General features: G+C 39.4%; 1 protein-coding gene across 7 annotated transcripts in view; it reads left to right on the forward strand.

The window, feature by feature from the left end:
- Window positions 1-12,678, forward strand: part of RAPGEF6 (Rap guanine nucleotide exchange factor 6) — a 263,794-nt gene that overhangs the window by 234,579 nt on the left and 16,537 nt on the right. For all 7 annotated transcript variants that reach the window (XM_006166893.3, XM_006166895.3, XM_006166894.3 and 4 more), the window contains 2 exons: window positions 7,299-7,487; window positions 9,930-10,064. In XM_006166893.3, coding sequence (XP_006166955.1) covers window positions 7,299-7,487; window positions 9,930-10,064 — 324 coding nt within the window. The remainder of the gene's footprint in view (window positions 1-7,298; window positions 7,488-9,929; window positions 10,065-12,678) is intronic.

The raw sequence follows: 12,678 nt of genomic DNA on the forward strand, positions 1-12,678 counted from the left end.
AATTCCTTTAAAAAAAAAAAAGGGAAGAAAACTATAGACCAATATCCCTAATAAACATCAGTATAAATTTTTTCAAGAAAATACTAGCAAACCCAACCCAACAGTACATTTAGAAAGATTAAAAGAAATGGTAAGTAGGATTTATACCAGGGATGCAAGGGTGATTCAACATACACAAATCAGTAATCATGATATATCACATTAACAGAATCTAAGGGACAAAAACCATATGATCATTTCAGTGGATGAAGGAAAAGCATTTGATGAAACTTAACATCCAGGGTTAACCTTGTAGGCTAGTGGTTAAGGTAGCTAGATCCCACATGGTCAACTGCAGATAAAATCTCAGTCGCAGTGTCTTCAGAAACACTCTGGGGACATGTGCATGCGTGTCCCATGTCCAGTAAGGTGGTGAAATGGGGGAAGAAAGGATTGCTGCATGACTGTGCCCCATTGCGTCATGTTCTCTCATGCTTCTTGTCTGTTTCTGGTGAGTGCACACACATTCTGGCAATTAAAAAAATAATAATTATAATTAAAAACTCCCAGCCAGATAGTATTTAAGGAATCTTCTTTAATACAGTAAAAACCATTCATGACAAACTCACAGGTAACGTAGGAAACGGAAAAGTTAAAAAACATTTCTACCAAGGGGCCGGCAAGTGGCATGGTTGTTAAGGGTGCTGGACTTTCACATGGCCAGCCGTGGTTTGAGTCGGGGGCCTGGCGGCTCCCTTTCTCACTTGCTTTCTCTATCTCTCTCTCCCCCTCACTGGTGAAATTCAAGTAAATAAATAAATAAAGTTAAATAAAATAATTATTTTTAAAAATCATTAGGGAAAAAAAAGCAAAAAGTTTTTCCACCAAGAAACAGAACAGGACAAGGATGCTCACTCTTCCCACTCTTAAGCTTAAACTAGAAATTTTAACCAGGGCAATTAACCAAGAGGAAGAAAGGGCATCTAATTTTTTTTCTTTTTTTTTTTTTGGAGAGGTTTTTGCTATAGGGCGCATGTGCTCGCCAGACAGACAGAGAGACAGAAAGCGAGAAATCACTCCCTAGGGGGGATGGTCACGCCACAGTCCCTTCTCCTCCATTCTCCTCTCGGGATCTTGGGCATGCATGCACACGCGCCTGGCGTGAGTTTTAAGCCACCGGGTCCAGGACGCGAACCGCGGTCGACTACGTGGGAGTCCAGCAACATAGCCATTACGCTAACTACTGGTTCCTAGGACATCTAAATTTGAAAGAAGGAAGTTAAACTCTCCCTGCTTGCAGACAACAGGATTTTATAGAAAAACAAAAGGGCTATCAGAAAACTCTTGGATCTGATAATAAAATCAGTAAAGTTTTATGATAAATCAACATACAGGAATTGGTAGCATTATTATACACCAGTAATGAATTAGCCGAAAAGAAATAAATAAACTAGTCCCATTTACAAAAGCTATAAAAATAAAATATTTAGGTATAAGTGCCACCACACTTGAGAGAAAAGTTTTGTTTGTTTTTTTTTCTGGAGAGGTTTGTGCTATGGGGCGCGTGCGCTAGCCAGACAGACAGAGAGAAACAGAGAGACAGAAAACGAGAAATCACCCCCCAGGGGGGATGGCCACGCCGCAGTCCCTTCTCCTCCATTTTCTTCTCGGGATCTTGGGCATGCACGCACACGTGCCTGGCGTGAGTTTAAGCCACCGGATCCGGGACTCAAACCACGGTTGACTACACAGGAGTCCAGTGACATAGCAATTATGCTAACTGCTGATCCCAAGATTTTTTAAAAGAAACTTTTGCTATAGGGCACATGCGCTCACTGGAGAGACAGAAAGAAAGCGAGAGATCACCCTCCCAGGGGGAGATGGCCACGCCACAGTCCTTTCCTCTTCATTCCCTCAGCATCTTGGGCTCACATGCACACACACCTAGCATGAGTTTTAAGTCACCAGATCCGGAACTTGAACCATGGTTGACTACATGGGAGTCCAGCAATGTAACCATTATGCCATCTGCTGGTTCTAAGATAAAATATTTCTACAATGAAAATTATAAAACCCTGGTGAAAGAAATTGGAGGGAAAATAAAATAGAAAGACATCCTGTGTTCCTGGGTCAGAAAAATTAATGTTGTTAAAATGCCCATACTACCCAAAGCAATGTCCAAACTCAGTGCAATGCCTATCAAAACACTAATAGCAGTCTTCATAGAAATAGGGAAAAACAAAAAACAGTCATTAAGTTTGTATGGAACCACAAAAAAAAACCTCTTAGAGTTTGGATTATGATTTGTCCCCCACAATTTGGACATTTCAGAATTTGGTATTGGGTGGTAGAGAGGCAAGTAGGTGGGTGATTGGATCATGTTGACTACTTTATGGAGACAATACTGTCCTGAAAAGATTAAATGATATCTCTTGAAACCTCATGAATTATAGCTTCATGAAATGGAGTTAGTTCTCCCAAGAGTTGGTTGCTATAAAAAAGAGAGAGAGAGAGAGAGAGAGAGCACATGCTGTCTGTTGCATGCACATGTGTTCGCTCTTTCTCTGCATGTGCCTAGCATTCTCTCTGCTTCCATCAGCCATGTCATAAACCTCCCTGTGCCAGGCCTACACCCTTGGACTTCCCAGCCACCCAAATAGTTTTGCATATCTATTTTCTTTGTATATCATCCAGTCTCCAGTATTTCTGTTAACATACAGTAATAAACTAAAACAGACCCCAAAGTAGCCAAAGCAGTGTTGAACAAAAAAGGACAAAGTTGGAGCCACACTGTAAGACTTTTTTTTTTTAATTTTGCTATAGGGCATGTGCACTTGCCAGAGAGACAGAAAATGAGAACTCACCTCCCCGTAGGGGATGTCCATGCCAGAGTCCCTTCTCCTTTGTTCTCTTAGGATTTGGGGCATGCATGCACACCAGCCGGCATGAGTTTTAAACCACCGGGTCCAGGACTCCAACCTCAGTTGACTACATGGGTGTTCAGTACATAACCATTATGCCCTCTGCTGGTCCTTAGACTTCATTTTTTTAAAGAATTATTAAGTTTATATATTATTATTGTTATTTTTTAATTTGATGAGAGAGAAGAAAGTGAAAAAGCAAGCTGCCAGGTCTAAGACTCAAACTGTGGTTGGCCATGTTGGAGTCCAGTGCCCCAGCCACCATGCCGCTTGCCAGCCCTGTAGACTTTGAATTTTTACAGAGACATAAAGAGCATACATTGGAGAAAAGACTATCGCTTCAACAAATGGTTCTAGGAAAAATTGATATCCAAACATATAAGAATGAATCTGGACCCCTGTCTCACCATATATGAAAATCAACTCAGAATTGATCAAAGACTTAAGTGTAAGAACTGAAACTGTGGGAACCAGCAGGTGGGATAGTGGCTATGCTGCTGGACTCCCACGTAATCAACTGCAGTTTGAGTCCTGAACCTGGCGGCTTAAAACTCATGCCAGACATGTGTGCATGCATGCCCTAAATCCCAGAGGAGGATGGAGGAGAAAGGATTGCAGCATGGCCATCCCCCTTGGGTGGGGGTGATTTCTTACTTTCTATCTCTACAGTGAATGCACGCTCTCTATAGCAAAAATCTCTCTGGGAGGGGAAAAAAAAAAAAAAGAACAAACTATGAAACTGATTCAAGAAAACAAAGGGTAAATACTTGAGGACATTGATCTCGGCAAAGATTTTTCTAATAATACCTCAAAAGGCAGCAAAAGTAGACAAGTTGCTGTACATTAAACTAAAAAGCTTCTGCACAACAAAGGAAGAAATCAACAGAGTAAAGAGACAACCTACAGAATGGGAAACAGTAACTGCAGACTACTCATTTGACAAGGATTAATATCCAGGATAAGTACAAACTTAAAGAACTCAGCAGCAATCATAAAAAAGCGAATAAAAACCAAAAAGCAAATAATTCAATTTACCTGAATAGACATTTCTGAGAAAAAGCTATACAAATAATCAAAAAGTATATTTTAAAATTTTCAACATTAGTAATTATTAGAAAAATTAAATTCAAAACCACAAGGTAATATCTCACCTAAGTTTTAAAGAAATTTTTTAAAAAGTAAATAAACTCAGGCCAGCAGGTTCCATGATGGTTAAGGTGCTGGATTCCCACGTGGCCAACCACAGTTTGAGTCCCAGACCTGGTGACTTGCTTTCTCACTTTGTCTCTCTGTCTCTTTCTGGTGAGTTGAAATAATATAAAGAATAAAATTGAATAAATCTTTTAAAAAGAATGTAAATAAACTCTGGCAGAGATGTGGAGAAAGGGCAATTCTAACTGTAGGTTGGAATATAAATTAATACAGCCATTATGAAAAACAGTATGGAAGTTCCCTAAAAGGCCAAAAATAGAACTACTATATGGTTCATTAATCCCACTATTTGGGATATACCCAAAGGAATGGCAAGCAATATGTCCAAGAGATAGCTGTACTCCCATGTTAATTGCAGCACTATATGCAATAGCCAAGATATGAAATCAACTTTATTGTTTATCACTGGCTAAATGGATAAAGAAAAAGTAGTTTATATATACACAGTGAAGTATTATCGAAACTTAAAAAAAGAATGAAATCTTGGGAACCAGCAGTTAGCGTAATGGCTATGTCGCTGGACTCCCACGTAGTCGACCGCGGTTCGTGTCCCGGACCCGGTGGCTTAAAACTCACGCCAGGCGCGTGTGCGTGCGTGCCCAAGATCCTGAGAGGAGAATGGAGGAGAAGGGATTGCGGCGTGACCATCCCCCCTGGGGGGTGATTTCTCGCTTTCTGTCTCTATGTCTCTCTCTGTCTGTCTGGCGAGCGCACGCGCCCTACAGTGAAAATCTCTCAAAAAAAAAAAAAAAGGAATGAAATCTTGTCATGTGTAGCAATATGGATGAGCCTGGAAGATACATGTTACATGAAATAAGCAGGCACAGAAAGACAAATGTCTCATAGTCTTACTCATTTGTGGAAGCTAAAAAATGCTAAAATAGTAGTTACCAAAGACTTGGTCAGGTAAAGTAGAGGAGGAGGTAAAGAGATACCGGTTAATGGGCACAAAATTATAGTTGGGTAGGAGGAATAAATTTTCAGCTTTGATAGATAGCACAGTAGGGTGACTACAGTTAGTAATATTGGGTCATCAGGAAAGTGATGACACATTTTTGCATAGAAAAATACGTCATGGGTTTCTTGATGACCTAACATATTGTATACTTTAGGATAGCTAAAATAGGATTTTAAATATTTCCAACACAGTATTGATAAATATTTGAGGTACTCAATGTGCTAATTACCTCATTTTATTATTTCATGTTGTATTCAAGTATCAAAAAATCATATTGTACCCAGTAAATGTGTACAATTATTATGTGTCAATTTATAAAAGGAAGTTGTGCAGGCAGGAGGGTACCACTGCACATTACTGGAGCCATATGAGAAGACCAAACTATTAGTGCTGTGAAGAAATGTACACGATCCATGAGAACATAAAATAGGAGTCATTTCAGGAGCCAGCGGGGGTGGCATCATGATTAATGTGCTGGATTTGACATGGCCAGCTATGCAGTTGTGGTCTCAGACCTGGTAGCTTGAAAAAAACACTGTGCCCATGTGCAAATGTACCCAAAATTTCAGGAGGAGAAGGGGTTACTAGGTGGCCACCCCCTCCCCTGAGGGGTGATTTCTCACTTTCCTTCTCTTTTTTCTCTCTCAGTGTTTCTCTCTCATTTGGCAAACGCACATGCCCTATACCAAAACCTGGGGGGGAAAAAGTCTATTCTAGTCACTGCACAGCAAGGGGTTTTCGGGAAAGAGGAATTCCCTGAAATTTGTTAGAGAGTTCATCTGAAAGATGCAGCAAGTATATAAGTGGAGAGGAGCTTGGGCTTAGGAAATGAATCGATGATATAATAGCAATCTAAAGAGTATAGGACTGGGGATAGGGAAGGTATGTGGTTCAAGGAACAGGCTAATGTAAAATCACACTGGGTTTTTTAATTTTGTTTTTGTCTTCTTTTTTTTTTGGAGAGGTTTTTCCCTATAGGGCCCGTGTGCTCGCCTGACAGACAGAGAGAGACATAGAGACAGAAAGCGAGAAATCACCCCTGCAGAGGGGATGGTCACGCCGCAATCCCTTCTCCTCCATTCTCTTCTCGGGATCTTGGGCACGCACGCACACGCGCCCGGCGTGAGTTTTAAGGCACTGGGTCCAGGACGCGAACCGCAGTTGACTACGTGGGAGTCCAGCGACATAGCCACTACGCCAACTGCTGGTTCCCTTGTCTTCTTTTTAGAGAGATTTGGTCTTTACCCTGAGGAAAGTGACAAGTTGGGATCAGCAGTTAGCATAATGGCTATGTCGCTGGACTCCCACGTAGTTGACTGCGGTTCGAGTCCCGGACCCGGTGGCTTAAACTCACACCGGGCGTGTGTGCGTGCGTGCCCAAGATTCCGAGAGGAGAATGGAGGAGAAGGGATTGCGGCGTGGCCATCCCCCCAGGGGGTGATTTCTCACTTTCTATCTCTCTGTCTCTCTCTGTCTGTCTGGCAAGTGCACGCGCCCTATAGCAAAAACCTCTCCAAAAAAAAAAAAAGAAAAGTAGTGACAAGTCATCTAAAGTTTATGTAGGACATAAAAAATGATATGATCAAATTTGCAATTTGAAAAAGTCATTCTGCTGTCTTATGGAGAATGGCTTGAAGGCAAGCTAGAATTCATATGGTGAAAAGAATATTTCAGAAGTATAGATGAGAGGATTTTGTTTTTTATTTTATTTTCTTTTTCCTTGAGAGATTTTTTGCTATAGGGTGCGTGCGCTCACCAGAAAGAGAGAGACAGAAAGACAGAAAGTAAGAAATCACCCCCCGGGAGGATGGCCATGCCACAATCCCTTCTCCTCCATTCTCCTCTCAGGATCTTGGGCACACACGCACACGCGCCCAGCATGAGTTTAAGCCACCGGGCTGGGGACTTGAACCACAGTCAACTACATGGGAGTCCAGCGACATAGCCATTATGCTAACTGCTGGTCCCTAGATGAGAGGATTTTGACCAGACCTTCAACAAAGTAAATGTAGCTAATTAAATTAATGGATTCAAGAGTTATTTAGGAAGTAAAATTAATAATTTATTCTATAACAGTGTAATAGTTAACATTTTATAAGTACTTAAACTTCTTTTAAGAAAATTAATGTAGTTTATGTTTTGTGCTAAAAAAGAGATGGTTTTAAAGCAACTGTTTATTGTCAATTTTGCTTTAAAAAATAATTACTCATTTCTTACTCTCATGTTAGTAACCAAAAATTTGAATGAGAAAAGATCAGCCAAATCATCGGAAATGTCTCCAGTACCTATGAGGTCAGCTGGCCAAACAACCAAAGCCCACTTGCATCAGCCCCACAGAGTAAGCCAGGTGCTTCAGGTGCCAGCTGTTAATTTGCACCCCATCAGGAAGAAGGGACAAGCAAAAGATACTGCAATGAGTGAGTATATCCAGTACCTATTTATTTAATTGAAATTTCCAGAGGAATTAGAGTGAAAAATTATTATACATATTTAGGAGATCTGTTTGGTAGGTTGATCCTTACTTCATGAGTTTAAAAAAGGTCTCACTTTCCTTTATAGGTGTTTGATGACAGCATACATGTTTTAAATACTGACATCAGGATTCCTAGCGTACTGAAATCTGTTTATCAACAGAAAATTTATAGCAATATATCTTGAGTACCAAGGGCTTACTGCATTAAAAGGCATATTTAATCAAACATCCAATGCACATACAACCTACAAATACTATGAGAATGAAGTTCCTTGTTCAGAAAATGGTTATACACTCTTTTTCTGAAAACCTAATTGTGAGACAATAAGAGTGTATAAAGTATATAATGTATAGATGGAACTTCATGATTTTTTTACTGTTAGCCATCAGACATTATCCAAATTACTTTTATTTGTTGTTTTACCATTATCAGTATCTTGACTTTTAGATGGGAAGCTAGATTTTATTTGCTTCCTAGTGTTATTATTTAGTTCATGCATTTTAAATACTGGATAGTCAATAGAACTTTATGAATTTTGTTTTGTTTGAGATACCAAGTAAAATAAAAAATACTTCATTTTTGCATAGATCTTTAGTTTGGTGATACAAGCACTCACACAAACAGGTAACTTCAGTATAATGTACCAGGGGTATAACAGCCAGCACGTTGCATACACCGGGATTTAAACCAGCGACATGGAGAGAACATAGAAAAGGCCAAAACAAAAGGAGTTCTTAGCACAGACAGAGATAAGGTGGGCCTGCAGAAGAAGGCAGTTTGGAAATAGCCTCTAAACAGAGTCTTAATCATTAGGCAAAGATTTCAGAGAGGTTGCCTCTACAAGGAGCTACAGATACTTGGCTGACATAGAGTGCAAATTGTATGCAAAGTGCTGAACAAAGATAATTACAGCTAAGATTTAGCACTGTGCCAGACACAGTTTAAAATTTTCCCTAAATATGTATTCGTTTAGTCTTCATAATAACCTGAGAGCAAGTACCTTACCCTCATTCTACAGAAGCCTAGAGGGTCTAAGTAACTTACCTGCCACTGCTAAGTGATAGGTGTGGAGGTTTTTCCCAGGCGGGCTTGCTCTAAAGTCCTTGCTTTTAAGCACTGTATGAAGCATCCTTCCAGAATGAAGAAAATAATCATAACTATGCCCACATTAGAACATGCCATGTTGAAGGTAAGTTGTCAGTGGAAAGCCATCGAAGAGATTTGAACAAAGGACGGGTGTGGTTCTAATTATGTAGTATGGAGCACAGCAAGACTGCAGATAAGAGCTCAGACAAAAAGCTGTTCTAATAGTTAATTAAGATTTTTTTAGTTAATTGGAAGTTACTTTGGGCCTAGACTAATTTTGCAGCTATGGAAATAGAGAGGATTGAATATTGGTTAGGTTGATAAATATGTTGGTATGATTGCAAGAGGAACATCAACTCTGGTATTCTTAGTTGGATATCATCACCTGAAAGGCAGTGTTATATGTACCAGGTAGCTTTCTTCTCTTCTATGGCTGTTATTTAGATGGTAAATGCATTTATATAAAAGTGGCACTTAATGAAGAGTAGCAAGTATCCTGTGACTTAAATGTTTTCATTGTCAAAAGGCTGCTTGTTGCTATGCTAAATCTTTGTTTAAATTGCTCTTCACTGGTTTAGAACAGTGTTAACAGCTGTTTGACATTTTTTAGAGAAGACCTACATAAAAACTAGTGCATTGAAACCATTGCTAAATTTGACCTACACTAAACAGGATCAGCTGTTTGACAAGAGTAAAACTAGATCTTTGCAGAAATGTTTCCAATGGACTTCATACTATTTTTCTATAAACTCATGATTTTTCCCATTGTTTACTTCTCTCCTGTAGTGTGAATTTAGTGCTCTTGAAAAGGGCTGGACTGGCACCCCTGCAGCTTCTTCTGTGTACTCAGAGCACAGATGCACCGCAGGTAGTGACAGTGTCAACGTCCGCACACTGCCCTACAACATGCCTCACACTGACTTGGAGAGGCCACCTCTAGAGGGGAGGGAAGAGTTTAAGTCCATGCTTTCTCCATTAAGATTTCCAACGAGAGTGTCAATTGTGGGTGGTAGGGCACTGTATTCGGTTATTAAATTGATTTCCCTTACGCCACAAAAACAGACGACTTAACTTCTGTACTCTGGTCTGTGCTGACCAGCTGAATTTGAACAAATAACCTAGAGGTGAGAATCTCTGTATGCCATTATCCAGTCATTTAGTCCTTGTTCGTCATTTATACATTTCGGTGAACTACACAAGCTATTTTGCATCATGACTTTAGTTACGTAGTGATTTAGGCAATTACAGACATTCTCATTGTGAAGTGATGCTTAATTGCCTCCTTGGTTTTATTTTTAGGTACAGGGTTACCTCAGAAAGTTTTAGGAACAACTGAAGAAATCAGTGGTAAGAAACATACGGAAGACACTATTTCTGTGGCGTCATCCTTACATTCTAGTCCACCTGCATCTCCTCAAGGTTCGCCTCGTAAAGGTAAGACACAGCAAATTCTGGTTAGGCCAAACAACACTTTTTGGCAAATATTTTGCTTTTCAATCTATAGCAGTAATAGAAAGCATTAAGAGAAGTGTAACTCCTAATGCTTTCTTTTTGAACTTTCATGTTTTGTTTTGAATTATTCAAATGCTTTTCAGGTATTATGTGTCATGTCGCGGGTGTTCCTGAATTCAGAGTGCACTCCTTCACTTCTTTGACAGAGGGCAAGCATAGATAGGAACCAAAGCAAGCGTCAGAGTTGCCTTGGTCTGTGCAGATTCTTGACGGTGTTACCATTCAGGTTTTCTATATTTAAATATTTCTGTGGAATATTTGCACATAAAAATTCCTACAAGACGTTGTTTTTACACAATAGTATTATTTCTTTTTCTAAGCAAGGTTTACTAAAGAAACAAGTATCTAGGTTGATATTTTCCTTTTTTTTAGTAATAAAGTATTTTCTTTTTTATTTGTTACGATTTAAAATAACCTATACCCTCGTGGATTTTTACATTTGTACTTAAATAGGACCTGGTAAGGTGAAAAATCTAAAATCTCCTTGTTCATTTACATATGTTTTGTAATTCAGACTCAGGCATTGCCTTTCTTGGCTAGCCCCAACAGTGTGCTTGTGGATTCCATTTTTATGATAGCTGTACATGTGCTATTCTCAATAGTGTGTGTGTATTTCTTACCTTGGCCCCACACACACACTAAAAAAGCTTCTTAGTCCTAGCATATTCTTCAGAGATATATTAAAAAAACGTACATCTTTATTTAATCACAGCATGAGATGGTACATGGTCAGAAAGAAGGCAAGCCTGTGGATTCTATGAAGGGAGAAACTTGTAGAGTTTGTCTCACTTTCCATGGCCTAAGATTCATCTCACTCTTCAGGGCTCTTTCTTATTTTTGCCACCTGTGTGGTGATTATACATAGCGATGCCAGACCCAAGTTGGAGCCTGAGTCTGTCCCCCACTTTAGCTGTGTTGCTGCAGGTACCTTGTTTATAAGGTCAGATTTACTATATGTAAGGTGGGGAACACCACCTTATATAGATCATCTATTTTAGGGGCCTCGTACAGGGTTAAATGAAATAATATTTGTAAAGCCTCATACGGTAAGTGTTTAGTAAATTGGAATGTCCCTTTCCTATGTTACCCCAGGGCAGCATAGGGCTGTAACCACAGTACTTAGCTGGCCTTTCTGCCTTCACATAGCTGAGACTGGCTAGAACTTTAATTCAGATTTTAATAAGGAAAGCTTAGTAAAAATCATATAGGGCATATAGATAAGCATAAATAGTATATAATATATATTGTTTTTATATATTATTTATATATATACACATATATATATAAATAGGTATGTTTATAAAACACAGGTTTTTGATTCTGTTGTAGCTCATATACAATTTTGTGAGGCATGCAGACCTGTTTGATCTCTTCACTTGTCTGTATGGTTCTATCCAAATTTCCTCTTTACTAGTTTTTTTTCCCCCCAAGAATTATTTTATTTAACTTTACTAATCCATTTATTTATTTATTTCAATTTAAGCAGAGAGGGATAGAGAGAGAAAGTGAGAAAACAAGTCGCCAAGTCCAGGACTCAAACCCTGGTTGGCCATGTGGGAGTCCAGCGCCCTCAACCACCACACCACCTGCCGGCCCTTTTTAAAAACAATCATTTAAAAAATTATTTTATTTAATTTTATTTATTAAAAAGTGGAACTCTTTAAGAGTGGAATGTAGAATGATGGTTGCCTGAAGGATGGCATTGAATGGGAAAGGTGTGACTTTGTCAAAGAGTACAATATTTCAGAAAGAAGGAATAAGCTTCCGTGACCTACTGCACAGATTGGTAAATACAATACTAGTTTTTAAGGATGGGACTGGCAGCACTGCCCCAGTCAGCTGACCCAGTGAACGTCCGTGTGCTCCGTGCTGTTGTACACCACAACCTTTTTAGAGGCCATTCAGAGAGATCTGTTCGGTTATGGGCAACTCTAATCAGGAAACAAGTTGGATCTGATTTGCGGTTCTGTGTTTAAATATGACTGTGAGAAAAGCTGTTAAGGACAAGAATGTCCCCACTGCTCTTCTTGCCAGCAGTAAATCTACTCCCTCCAGTGGAAGAGTAGTCTTCGCCCCATTTTGTCTTAACTGTGTAGCCAAAAATTGACCATGCTGTTTATAGATTCGTAAATCTGTTATAGTCACATTTAGAATTCTTAGAAGCCTGAATAAATTCTTCTTTGCAAAATCATTTCAGATTGTTCTTACATACATGAGGTCTTCAAGAAGTTTGTGAAAGGGACCAGCAGATGGTGTAACAGTTATGTTGCTGGACTCCCACTTAATCAACCGTAGTTCGAATCCTGGACCCAATGGCTTAATTATCATGCTGCATGTGTGAGCGTGCGTGCCCAAAATCCTGAAAGAATAGAGGAGAAGAATTGTGGCATGGCCATCCCCCCACACACACCCCAGGGGTCATTTTTCACTTCCTGTCTCTGTGTTTCTGGCAAATGCACGCGCCCTATAGCAAAAATCTCTTCCCAAAAAAAAAAAAAAAAAAAAAAAAAATTTAAGAAAAAAATTTATTTTTTGG

The sequence above is a fragment of the Tupaia chinensis genome, unplaced genomic scaffold (genome assembly GCF_000334495.1).
Source record: "Tupaia chinensis unplaced genomic scaffold, TupChi_1.0 Scaffold144346_1, whole genome shotgun sequence".
Classification (NCBI taxonomy): Eukaryota; Metazoa; Chordata; class Mammalia; order Scandentia; family Tupaiidae; genus Tupaia; species Tupaia belangeri.